Here is a 12,899-nt window from a genome sequence, read left to right on the forward strand (position 1 = left end):
GGAATTTTCTTTTTAAAAGAAAATCCTGCAGTCATGCAATGTGGATATATCTGCACATTGTTCCAGTGATTTCAAATGCAGCTTTCAATGTATGAGCAAGGGAGGTGCTGTGGAGTTCCAGCACATGAGCAGAATCCACCTGCCACAATCCTGATCTGGGCAGCAAAGATCTTGTACAGATGCAGGATGAGTTCCTGTTTCCTGCCGCGAGCGCCTGGACTCGCTGCCTTCGGCAGCAGCTCTCGTGGGATCAAGCACAGTCAAACAATACCAAATGTAAAGTGCATCATGAAAAACACATGGGAGACATGAGAGGAAAGCATGATTAAGAATTTAGGATGATTTCCTTTCTTTGCCTTTTATGCAGGGAATACTTCATAAGGCTTTAGACCCTGGATGTGTATTTGCACAAAATAAAATGTTTGCTTAATGCAAAGATTTACAAACAGTAGTCATCTGATGGGACTATTGTTACAATTATTCTTATTATTTTGGTTTAAATACTAGAATACCTATATAAGGGAACACAATATCTGTTTAATACCTATTACTAGATATAAATAGAAATTAAAATTCAAAATCTGTTTTGTCGGATTTTTTTCTGTTTTGCCATAAAGTACTTTTTATATTTCAGCTGAAATAAGCATAATTTTTTTTAATATAGCATTTGCTGTTGGCCATTGAGACTACTTTGGTACATGTTTTGTAAATAACAGATTTATAATCAGATTTATTAATTGACTGGATTTTTTTTAAACTCTAAATCCCTGCAAGTCTCTTTGTGAGAAGGAAGGATATTCTGCCATAAAATAATTAAAAACGCTGAGGACTTTTTTTCAGCTAGTAAGAATATTAATTGGGTTCACCATCAAAATGTGGTAACATGTAAAATATCTTGTTTTGCATGTTAATGCTCCATAATTGCACAGAGCTTTTCAACTTCAAAGCTCTTTACATGAATTAAGTGGATGTCCCTGGAGGCCTTAAGCAACATTTTCTTTGCCTTCAAAAAGAAGATTTGCACCAGACAAAAGCTTCGTGAAAAACACAGGACTGGGCTTTGTTTTTCCAGCCTACTGCCATTGCACAGTGAGATAAAATATCACTACCATTTTGCAGATGGAGAAAAAAGGGGAACTTAATGGGACCATCCCTGCTCATCTCAGACTCGGTACTTTAGATCAGGAGCGATGCACTGAGACAGGGAGAAACAAAACGCAACTCAGTTTTCCAGAGCCACGCCAACACACATTTCAATTATTTACTTCCCCATCAAAGACCAAGCTGCTGAGAGTCCAGTGATTACCCCCTACTGCAACCACATCACATACACTGAGTTTGCTCAAGCACGCATGAAGAGAAAAAAAGCATTTGCTAGAATTCAGTCAAAGGGAGTTACCTGGTACTCCACTTGGCTTCATCAAAAGACATTTGAAAAGTACCAAAACCCAGGAGAGAAATGGTTATATCCTTATATCAGACTGAAACCTATCACATATCGCTATGCAGTATTTTCACACTGAACTTTCTTTTCATTGTCTTTTAAACCACGCTACAACTAAGAAACTGCTACAGATGTTTACAACATCACTGCTAAAGAATTAGTATTTTTCCAGCACCCTTTGCCAAAAGGGTAAGACCAACAAGTATTCCTCGTTGTACTTACCATGTGATTTTTATGCCACTTCACTGGACACAGGGTGTAATACATTGGGTCTTTTTATTGCTCAAGTAGAAAGTGCTCATTACCTATTTATGTTTATATATAGGAAAAAACAAAGAGTTATTACAAGGGGCATACTTCACACTGTTGTAGTGGTTGATTTCCTCAAGATGGTCTTCTGGGGTTTTGGCGCAGTTTGTGGAGGCACAGTTGCAGGTCTTGGAGGAGGAAAGCTATTACTGGGACTTATCCCCAGCCCACCATTTTCCAGAAGAAATGGAGGCAGTGGAGGTGGAGGAGGCGGCAGAGGAGGGCACTGGTGCGGCAGCTTTCCTGCAGCCCGGGCCGGCTCGCTGTGCAAGTGCACCTCCCTGTTTTTGATGTTGTAGCGAACGTCACAGTCGGGGCAGTATCCGTGGTACTGCACCTTCTCATTGAACCGCACGCGCTCCCTGGCTCCCGCCTGGGCACACCGCTCCTTCTCCGCCCTGTGTGTCAGCGGTGGCATCACCACCTTCTCCAGGCCACTGTTCGGCACACAGCACACATCTCCATTTGGGATCCGGCCCGGCCCCGTGGGCAGGCCCCCGTTCCGCAGCAGGGTGCCATTGGTCTTGAGGGGGTTGGCCAAGGGAGGCAGCCTGGGGGGCTCATCACACCTGACGGGCGTCAGCCGAGGGGGAGGAGGCGGCGGGTTGGGCTTCCGCAGCACGGTGAGGATGGCAGAGGGGTGCGCGGGTGGCTTGATGAGGGGCGCGCTGCCTCGCACCTTCACCTTCTCCAGGCTGGAGGCTGTTGTGCTGCTGGAGCTGCTGTTCAGGGTGTCTGTTTTGGAACTGTCTGTCATCTCATCCTCCAGCTGCAGATCACATGTCAGTGTGTCAATCTGGTCAACCACCTGCAGAACAGCCAGAGTGAGAACAGTGAGAAAAGCACACCTCAGAGAAGGCACAGAAAAACTAAACCATTCTCCGCTATCAGCTTGTCTTCCCCAGAACTGAAGCATCCAATTTTTTTGACCATTATTTCATTTATTCTTGTCAATGTAATAAAATAATCATAATAAAAATGATGACAACAATAATGACAAGGATGGCTACTTTGCTAGCTCATCACCTGAATACAAGAGAAATATAACTTGAAACAGTCTAGAATGAAATTCCCTTTCTTTCCCTCCAGGGTTTACTTGGTAATATCATAGTGAGTGAAGTGTAATTCTTCAGCATTATGCTTTGCCTTCCGGTGCAGGAGGAGACAAAATTGTTCAGCTTTAGCTTCTACATGACAGCTTCTGAACCCAAAAATTCTGCAGAGCATCTTTTAGCTCTGACCTTTCAAACACTCTAGATTTAAACATTCATTCTCTGCATAGGTGATGTTATACGTGTGGAATTGTATGTTTGATACACAATTTTCTGACATTTTTTTAACATAAAAGAGACTCTGAGAAACAAAATCTCTTTTGTGTTATATCCCTTTATTATGAGCATTTTCCATAAAATCTGAAATCCTCCAAAAAAGTCCTGAAATCGCATTTGCTGAAAGAGAAAATGTTGCTTGGTTTCCACTCACAAGTATTTAAGAACTCATGCACTTTATTTGAAGTTTTCCTCTACCTCCCAGAATTCTGGTTTTAGATTCTACATTGCTAGATCTTTTCTAGTCTTCAAGAATCCCTTCTCTACTGATTTTTAATATGGCATGAAACCAACGGTGCATTTACCTGGTAGGGAAGTTTTTCATATGACAATTAAAAGCCCTTCCTGCAAAGGGCTTTAAACTACATTAAACTCAGTACCCAGTTGAACAACTGTAGTTATCAGCTACACATAACTACAATAGATGCCCCAGGAAGTAGCACTGGGACACATTTAAAAACTGATATCTGTCCTTCACAGCCTCCCAGTGTGTACCTAAAGTAATCAGTACCTAAAATGTTGCTAACTAACTCTGGTGCATGAATAAAAACCTGAGCCATTGCTTTGGATCCTTCTGGGAGGCCTGTGATGTTCTGGAGGAGGCAACCCAATACATCTGAAATGAAACCAGATGTGGCCATTGTGCCACAGAAACTTCATTTCTACTTCCTGCTTTCAATAATTTGGTGCTGATACTACTGATTTCAAACTATTTTTAGGCATATGAGCCACATAATAACTGCAAAAAACATGAAAGCCACTACTGAAAGCAGTGACTCTTCATTCAGTGAAATCAGTCCCCCACTTATGTGTCCAGCAGTAAAAGGTAAATAATAAAAGCAAAACCACCATAAAATGAAAAAGCACGCCAGCTTTCACTGCTCATACTGTAAGCTGAGTTGCATAATACAAAATTTAAAAAAGTTCATATGCATCAATTCAGTTTAGTGGTCTCCTTCTCCCCAAACCAGCAAACATGCAAATAAGCATCATTCAGAGAGCTTTCAAGCATTTTGAAAAAAACTGTGCAATAATTTTTCTCTAAAAGTACTGCAAACAACTAATTTATTCAATATTCTAAGTCCAGTATCATGTTGCATTTAAATTTCTATTTTTTCTCAAAAAAAAAAAAAAAAAAAGAAAAAAAAAAAAATAAACACTTAAAACAGAGACATTAAATCCCCGAAATAATAAGGATTAAAAAAATTATTTTAGGAGTTGAAACGTACAGCTGAATCTAGTAGCTGCCAGATCCCACACATCCCCTCCAGGGTACAGCACATAAGAACTCAGGAAAATTTCAGAATAAAGGTAGACAAATCCCATCTGTACCAAAATTCATTCCAAGAATGACAGCTTACAAGTGAAAGAACTCTTATTATCACCTTCCATTACATAAGCAAAATAAGGTAGAGAGAATTTCTCAGAAGGAAACAGGAACAAAGACAAAAAAGTCAAGTTCTGGACAATAAGCCTGAAATTTAAACATCCCTCTGGATGGATTTGTGTAAATATAAGGGTCTGCCTATATATATCTAAATATCCTACTGCATCCTATCATCTTTTATTATATTATAACAGTGATAGAATGCATTGATGCAACACAAACCAAAGAAATTCCTTGGCAGGCAAAGAAACAGAAAAATTATGCATTGCAGAGCAAAAAGTTTTCTCAAGAGTAACAGGAAAGTCTGTTTATGAACTACCCTTCAAGTTAATGACTACAGAGTTTATTTCATGCCTTCTGGGCAAATGTGTAGTACACATCAAAATTTTTTTTGTCACTTATCTGTTTGTAGAACATAAATCCAGCATGAAATGGCTCTAACACAACAACACAGTTTATCTGTCTAGATTCATTCCCACCATGAGTTGTGAGTCTGTGTGCTGTTCTTTTCTTCTGCTTTTTTGTCCCAGAAGGTAAAATTCAAATAAGATGAAAAAGCAACATGAGAACTCATGACTAACACAACAAAACTCTTGTAGTTTAAAAAAAACCATCCCTTGTTTCACAGTGCATCTTCTATGGAAGTAAGAGAAAGAATGTTAATTAATAAACAAAAAAAAAAGGAAAAAAGAAAAAGGTGCTCTAGTTGTGCAGAAATGTGTCCATTCTTTCATTTCTGAATAAAACAGGACTTGATTCACATGTACAAATATTGGGGATACCTAATTTTATAGTTCACGGAGCCCCTTAGCCATTAACTGGATTTGAACTCTGCAGATATGCTCACTTCTACCCTGCCAGCAGTATCCTGAGGCTTCAAGCTTTGTAGAATCCAATGTGACACTCCTGAATGAACCAGGACATCAGTCTATTCTTATCTAATATATCTAATTATCTTAACAATATTAGGTGCCCAGAGTTGAACTTCTCTACCAAAATACAAGATTACACCCTTAGCAATATGCATTTGGACTCAGAAATTCTGTGCTGCAACTAACAGAGCATGGAGAATTAACCAGTAAAATCAAGTTCAGGTAAAAAGGAAAAAAAAACTATTCAACCCCAACTAACAACAAAAAAACCCCTAAAATCCCCACTGAAGTTGCAAACCATTTGCAATGCAAAGACATTTTACAGTTAACCCAATCCTCAATGTTACCAAATTTTTATATAAAGTTGCTTAAAAATACAGAGCTAGCATAATATATTGTTTTTCCACTGAGGTCAAATTGCAGTTCCTGTTTAAAAGAACTTCAGAATCTAGTCCAAGAAAAAGTCTTGTGATTATTAAAAGCAGCCTGTTCTGACCTAATATTTCCATTGTTTGAGCTGTACTTGTAAGTTTTGTCTAGTTTTTAGTTCCTCTGTTGAAGGCCTTTTGTGGACAAATGTCCTAACTTGCTTATACCAATACTCAAAACTCCGTATTTCTCACAGGATGCCAGGATCTCATTCCAAGAATCTAACTTTGCAATCATAAGACTAAAACAAGACACAGAAAGTAACACTTACTTGTACTTCTTGCTTGTATTGGTAAACTTCTCAGAAAAGTGTCTCTACAATTAGTCACAAACACTTTTTTTCACTGTTTCTTTGTGTGATTATCTAATATACATCCAAAGTACATTTATGGAGAGTTTTGATGTCTCCTTAAAATAAATGCTTCACTAGCTTTGTTTTTCCTCCTGTTTAAAGGAAGGTCCCAATGTTCAGTGAATATAGCATCCACTCTCTGCCCTCAATCCACCACATACAATTGTTGAGCTTTTTTTCTGACACTTAAATAAAAAAACAAATTGCTTTTCAGGAAGGAAATTAATATACATTTAAAAATTCATGATTTTTAAAGTTCACAGAAGTAAAAAGGTGTAATATTTCTTAAGATGTTCAGCCATTTGCATTTTTTAAATGTTTTTCAAAGATTCTGATGGATTTACCAACTAGATTTCTTTTGGTTTTTTTTTTCTTTTTTTTTAATTACTTGCTTCTATACAGGCTAGTGGCTCTCAAAAAAGCTGAATAAGCAGGATGGAACTTAGGTGATATTACTTCTGAGATGGAATAGGTATAATTTATGTAGTACTCTTTTGTACTACGCCATAGCTATGTGCAGCTATGAGATTTAAAAGTTTGCTGAAGCTTACTAGAAAATCAATAGTAATGGACAGATGCTGAATTTGATTTTAAATCAACCAAAATCAAATCATGTCATGAGACTAGTTCTTGTTTGGAGCTAAAATAATTTGTGGTGAAATGAAAAAATTGGTGGACAAAATAAATAGAATAAAATGTATTTTCTTTTTTTATTTTTAAAGCAATGTCAAAAACTTGCAAAGTTTGACATAGACAAATATTGCACCATTTGTGCAAAAATTAGCTACCTGACAAGCCACAAAAATAAATATGTAATTAAGAATAAAAGCAATCAGCTCTACCATGAAGAGGCTGCTTTTGGCTTTAAGTAAAGGACCGGGAAATATGCTATATCAGTAGCTCTAACATCTCATGATTGCACCTCTCATCCTACAAAAATTGTTCACTTGCTACAATTAGTACCAGAATCTTCTAGAAAAACTGTCAAACTATTTACATTCCCATCACTTTAGCTTATGATTTCCTGTAGAGTTACTAGACCTTTGTTGACAAAAATGAATGTTCAATATATTCGGGTAACATGAGATTAGCCCAGCTGGTCAGATCATGCTGCTAATAATGCCAGGGTTCTGGGTTTGATCTCTGCATGGACCATCCACTTCAGAGTTGGCTTTGATGATTCTTGTGGGTCCCTTACAACTCAGAATATTCTGTGATTAAGTCTGTGATATCTAAGGACACAAAGTTTCTTCCTTACAAAGTGCCTGTAAATCCCAATCTACCCCAGAGTTAAAATGAATGAAACAGAGGTCCCTGTTAACAGTGAGAACCAATATCTCCCTTTACAGTTTAAGCTGCATAACAGCAGAATAATAACCTTTTTTCTGGTGCTTGCATTTCAGCTTCAATCCATGGTCATATCTTTTGTATTTTCCTACTGCAAGCTTCTCTACATTGCTACCTGTCCCCTTCCCTACCCCCAATCCCCAGAGAATACATCTTCCAGGTCAAGAAGAAAAAGAACCAAAATTAGACTAGAAACAAGTGTATAACATTGTGTAAGCTAAAAAATTGCCAAAAGAAAGCAAAGGAAAAGCTGTATCAGGAGAGACAAGTGGTCTACTTAGTACAATATTGTGAAAAATTACAAAAAGCAAGTGCTCAGGACAGAACACTAGAAAAGTCACACTGAAATATTTGTGTAGAACCTTATTCCATTCTCAAACAATTTCTCACTCAAGAACTTCCTAGCTGATGTTGTACTAAGCAGATCTTGACATACTTATCTACAGTGAGCATGTGAACATGCCTATATCTGGTTGAACTTGCACCAGCTTTTGGCATCTGCCCAAGTATCCTCCAGTTACCTGCCTTCATTACAGGGAAATGTCTCCTACACCTCTTTCGCCTTGAGAAAAAAAACCCAGATGCTTTTATAGACAAAGTGCTTAATGAACTTGCATAAACTCAAGCTGTAGCTGTTTTGGGAAACTACAGCTACAGAATCTCTCTCAGTCTTGCAATTGGGTTGTGGGTTGTTTTTTTGTTTATTTTTACAATGTATCCATCAGCATCTTCGTATATGAAGCTGTATTAATAAGTAATGTCTGTTTATGCTAAAACACTGTAACAAAGCACTGGGGATTAATTCAGTATTTGAGTAAATACAAACTTCCAGGCAGATTAGTTCAGCTTTCTCTTACAGTAGTATCTCAGCAGCTTAGTCACTCATCCTGCAGGAGCTGGAAAGGGCAAGGCTGGTGTGAAGCCCTTGGATGTTAGAGCATCCAAGAGATCAACCGTATCCTAAGCAAACTTACAGATATCAAGTCTTTGCCACCAGAAAGCTTTGGGCAAAGAATACATTAGTAACATCAGGAAACTAGTATTATGCTTTAGAGTACACTAACACATAGTCACAGATACCCTAGGCTGGACAAGGTCTCAAAGATCATCTAATTCCATCTAATTCCAACCCCCTGCCCATGAGCAGGAACACCTTCCACTAGATCTGTCTGCTAAAAGCCTCATCCAACCTGGCCTTGAACACTGTCAGGAAGCAGGCACCCCCAGGTTCCCTGGGAAGCCTGTTCCAGTGCCTCACAACCCTTGCAGAAATGGATTTCTTCCTGAGATCTAACCTAAACCTACTCTCTTTCAGTTTGAAGCCATTTCTTCTGTATTATCATGCATGCCTTTGCAAAAACCTCTCTCCATCTCTTTTCTGATACTGGAAGGCTGCAGTGGGGTCATCCCACTTTTTTTTTTTTTTTTTAAAGCCTTCTCTTCCATGACAAAATAATAAGAAAAAAAAATTACAGCAAGCTGCTACTCATGTTCCCATTTAAGAATTTGACATAGCCGTGGCAATTCTCCTGTGAACACTTTTGGATGAAGTCTCATAGGGATGTTGTTTGGAAGAACAGAGACATGAAGGCAGATACGTAGCATGTATTCATGATGAATAGTACAATTACAATTCTTGTCACACACAGAAGAAGCCTGATAAAACTATGATAAACAAACAGAAACCCTGAGAAAATAAAGTAAAAACCAAATAAAAATCTTTCTGAAAAAAGCAAGTTCAAATAATATTTGTAACAAAAAAATAGCCATTCTAAAATATTAATCAGAATAAGTCAGTTTCGATTCAGTCTCATTTGTTTTTAATGGCAACAGAATTTCACACTTCCAGTGAAATACTGGAAATGAGTGATATAAAATACTCACATAATCTCATATTTGTCAATATAGGAAAAGAAATAATTTCACTAAAAATAAAGCAGATTAAATCTCTTTTGTCACATCTAGATCATCACAGAATGATGACACTTGTCTTAACTCAGGCAAGAAAAGCAATGATTTCACGTGTAGCTCGTTACCCAGGCTGAAAGACAAGCTGCAGCTCAGGCTCAGCACTGTGTAAGCACAGCAAACCAGTCCACAGACTTGGAAAAGCAAGTACAATCCATGCCTCTATGGGCAGCAGTGCTAACTAGCTAGCTGAGTTAACCCAGTGCTAGCCTGGAATCTGTTCAAAATCAGATTGTGAGAGCAGCAGGTCTGGTACAGCTTGTCCTGAACGCTGAAAAAGTACTCAGGACTAGGAAATAAAAACAAAAGCCTTTAAGTTCTAAACAAATGAATGAATTAAGACTGCCGTATAAAATATAAGGAAAATTTGATTTCACAACTCACAAAGAAAACTTGAACTTAATGGGAAATAAGCAATTTCTCTTCTACTGTAATTGACTGATGTCAATTATACTCCTTTATTTTTCTTAGTCTTCAAATTTAGATTTGACATGGTAGATGTAGCCAGCATGACTATTTAAAAAGAATATCCAAATTTTATCTTTATATTATTAGATAAGGAAAAAAAAGGATTAAGCTGGGCATATGAAATATACATCTGATAGATAATTCTGCATACAATTATTTTAAATTCATTGGCACAAAGAAGGAAATTTAAAAGACAAATTGCTAATCAGAATTCTATGCTTAAATATGCATGTAATAAAAGTAAAAGGTCTTCCCTGTAGAAAATTTTGGGGAATTAATATTAAACCCTTGTTTACATGTTTTAGTTATACTCCTTGCAGCTTACTACTGCTTTTCTTTCTCAAAATGTAACAAAATTGAAAATGTCTGCATGTTGACAAAAACCAAGGAATGGTTAATCTGTGCATTCTCATTATTGCTCATGTTTTCTGAATAAACATGTTGTAAACCAGCTGTAAACACAATAGCACAAAATCTTAGAGATTTTACTCCCTACATAACAATCTCTGACATAAACAGTCATTCACAACGACTACAAATACAGTGATTTGCTTAATTAGAAATCATATTAATTTAAATGAATGCTAAATATTTGTCCAAGCTCTTAACTATTAAGGTAAACAGAATGTAGGAGTTCCAAAATGTATGTTAATTAATGCTAACCATGGCAACTGTGGAGACTAGAAGTTCCTTTGTAGGATTATAAAAATCACATATTTTTATAAATACTTTCCTAGGTACACTTTTCAAATATGTTAATAACAGCTATCGTTAAACAAACAAACAAACAAACAAAAAACCTCGTAACATTATAGCTCTGAATTAAGTATTTACCATACCTCAAAAAAATTTGCTGAGAAGCTGATAAACAATTCTACTGCAATTCTTTTGTTAATGCTAGTCTAAAGAACTGGGTATATTTTTCTGATTTTAAATAAACCATCTCACTATGCAGAGTATTAACTGGCATCCTTCCTTTTCCTCTGGCACTCTAAAATAGGCTCCAGAAATAAATGTTTATCATTCTTTTGTACTAAAACAAAAAAACCCGTTCTCCAAGAACACCCAGTATTTCTTTTCTGAGACCACATGTTAGGCTGTTGGACTGTATGATTTAAAGGATTTTATTAGTAAAATACTCCTTTGAGTCTAGATGGTATCCATATTTTAGTATTTCAGCACCATTCAGGTTACAGCTCCAAAGTCACATTTAAACTCAAATAAAATGTGGAAGAAATTTACATTAACCTGGAAGTACTTACTCCTGTTAGACAGTTTTTAAAATAAAATTTCAACACAGATGAACAAAACTAGAGGACTAAATACAAAATTTAAAGCAAATTTTAGATGAAGTGACAGCATTCTCTGCTTTTTATACACAAAAAAATGGAAAGCCTGCTGCTAAAGCAACAGACTTTCTTTCAGACATACCTGCAATACTCTTTCTGTTGATAAGTCCTATCCTTGAAAGATGTTCTGTTTATGCAACAGGTTGAACTATCTGCCTGGATAAAAACAATGCTACAGGTAATAATGATTATTATAAGAAAGTTTGCATCTTTTTCTTCTGGGAGGTCTGAAATGCACAAGCTCCCACCTCACCCTGCTGGTGAGGTGCACATAACACCAGGAAGTAAGAGTACTACAGACATTTTTCCAAGAATGAGAGATCACAGAATATTTTGCAATAGTGACCCTATTGAAAGCTTCTTGGAACTCAATCTGATCTTTTCCATCTGGATCTACTGGGCAAAACACATCACAGGATACAGCCCATGGTCAGCTTACACCACTAATAAATAAAAGTAATGAATCAGCAAGCTCTGTTAACAGAGAAAGTAATTGCTATGAACCATAAAGGTTTAAAATTAATGTTTGCCTTTTAATTATTTGTTGCTGCAAGTTAAATGACCTCAGCTCACAGTGTATCACAACATATTTTAGTAATTTAATTAAAACCATATTTTATCTTAATATTTAAGAATACAGTTTTTTTCAGATTCCTTTCAATAAAATGCTTCATGTGCACCTGAGAAGTATATACAAAAACTGTTTTATCTCATTTTTGGTTCTATATATTATACTTTTGTCTGTTTATTAGACATCTAAAACTGAGCCCCTCAAGTGATTATAACTAATGTATTTCAGACAGTGTAAGAAAACTGTAGCTAAGTATTTTAAATAAATAATTAAATTATTTAACAATAATTGCACATTCACATTATCATAATAGGATCATTGCCAAGAGAGCTTTTAACAAAATTCAAAGCAAACAATGTAATACTACGTGTTTACATGGATGGTCAGTTTTTTCACAGTTAAAGCTGAATGTGATCAAAGTCACTTAGAGTTCAAAGAAAGCTATCTATCTGCCTTCCAGTCCAAAAAGAAATTAATAAATTGGGAATGCATGAGGAGCAAAGGTAAGGGAGCAGAATTTTCAGCTAATGTTTGAATGTTTGCAATGATATACACTGCCCCCTCAAAAAAAAAAAAAATTAAAAAAAATTAAAAACACAGGAAATCTCTAGCTCAGGTATTTCCAGAACATTTGATGGAGATAATCATTTCAGTGTGTCAAAATACAATACTGCAGATGCTTTTTTCAAGCTAAGACTATTAAATTTTTGTCCTTATAAGACCATTAGCTCATGTTTTTGGCACAAGTAGCTGCTGCTCCAATTCTGCTTCTTGTTGCAGATCAGCTAGCTAATAACACAAAAACCCAGAAAATTTTCTTTGCTTTTGCTTTTGCTTTTCTTTGCTCTTTCTTTTGCTTTTGCATATCCCACAAAACTGCTGGGCCTATTTGGCTGTAACATACTTGCACTTCCAGCAATACTGAACTATTAGAAGAGAATTTGTGCATCCCACAAGGTACATGGTGTAGTACTCAGCACCACAACACTGTGTTTTTACTGTTGGTGGTCCAGTCCCTGTCCTGTGTACTCAGTTCAGATGCTTCTGCATCTGTGGCATAGGTTTCCTTTGGATA

At 36.7% G+C, this 12,899-nt stretch overlaps 1 protein-coding gene across 3 annotated transcripts in view; it reads right to left on the reverse strand.

The window, feature by feature from the left end:
• Positions 1 to 12,899, reverse strand: part of PRR16 (proline rich 16) — a 98,237-nt gene that overhangs the window by 49,900 nt on the left and 35,438 nt on the right. For 2 of the 3 annotated variants that reach the window (XR_004082292.1, XR_004082291.1), the window contains exon 2: positions 1,667 to 2,561. Coding sequence is in view for 1 of the 3 variants with exons in the window: in XM_014309142.2 (XP_014164617.2) it covers positions 1,803 to 2,561 (759 nt within the window). In the remaining 2 variants the exon portion in view is untranslated. The remainder of the gene's footprint in view (positions 1 to 1,666; positions 2,562 to 12,899) is intronic. The other variant, XM_014309142.2, reaches the window with a different exon arrangement.

This window comes from Geospiza fortis, unplaced genomic scaffold (assembly GCF_000277835.1).
Source record: "Geospiza fortis unplaced genomic scaffold, GeoFor_1.0 scaffold44, whole genome shotgun sequence".
Taxonomy (NCBI): domain Eukaryota; kingdom Metazoa; phylum Chordata; class Aves; order Passeriformes; family Thraupidae; genus Geospiza; species Geospiza fortis.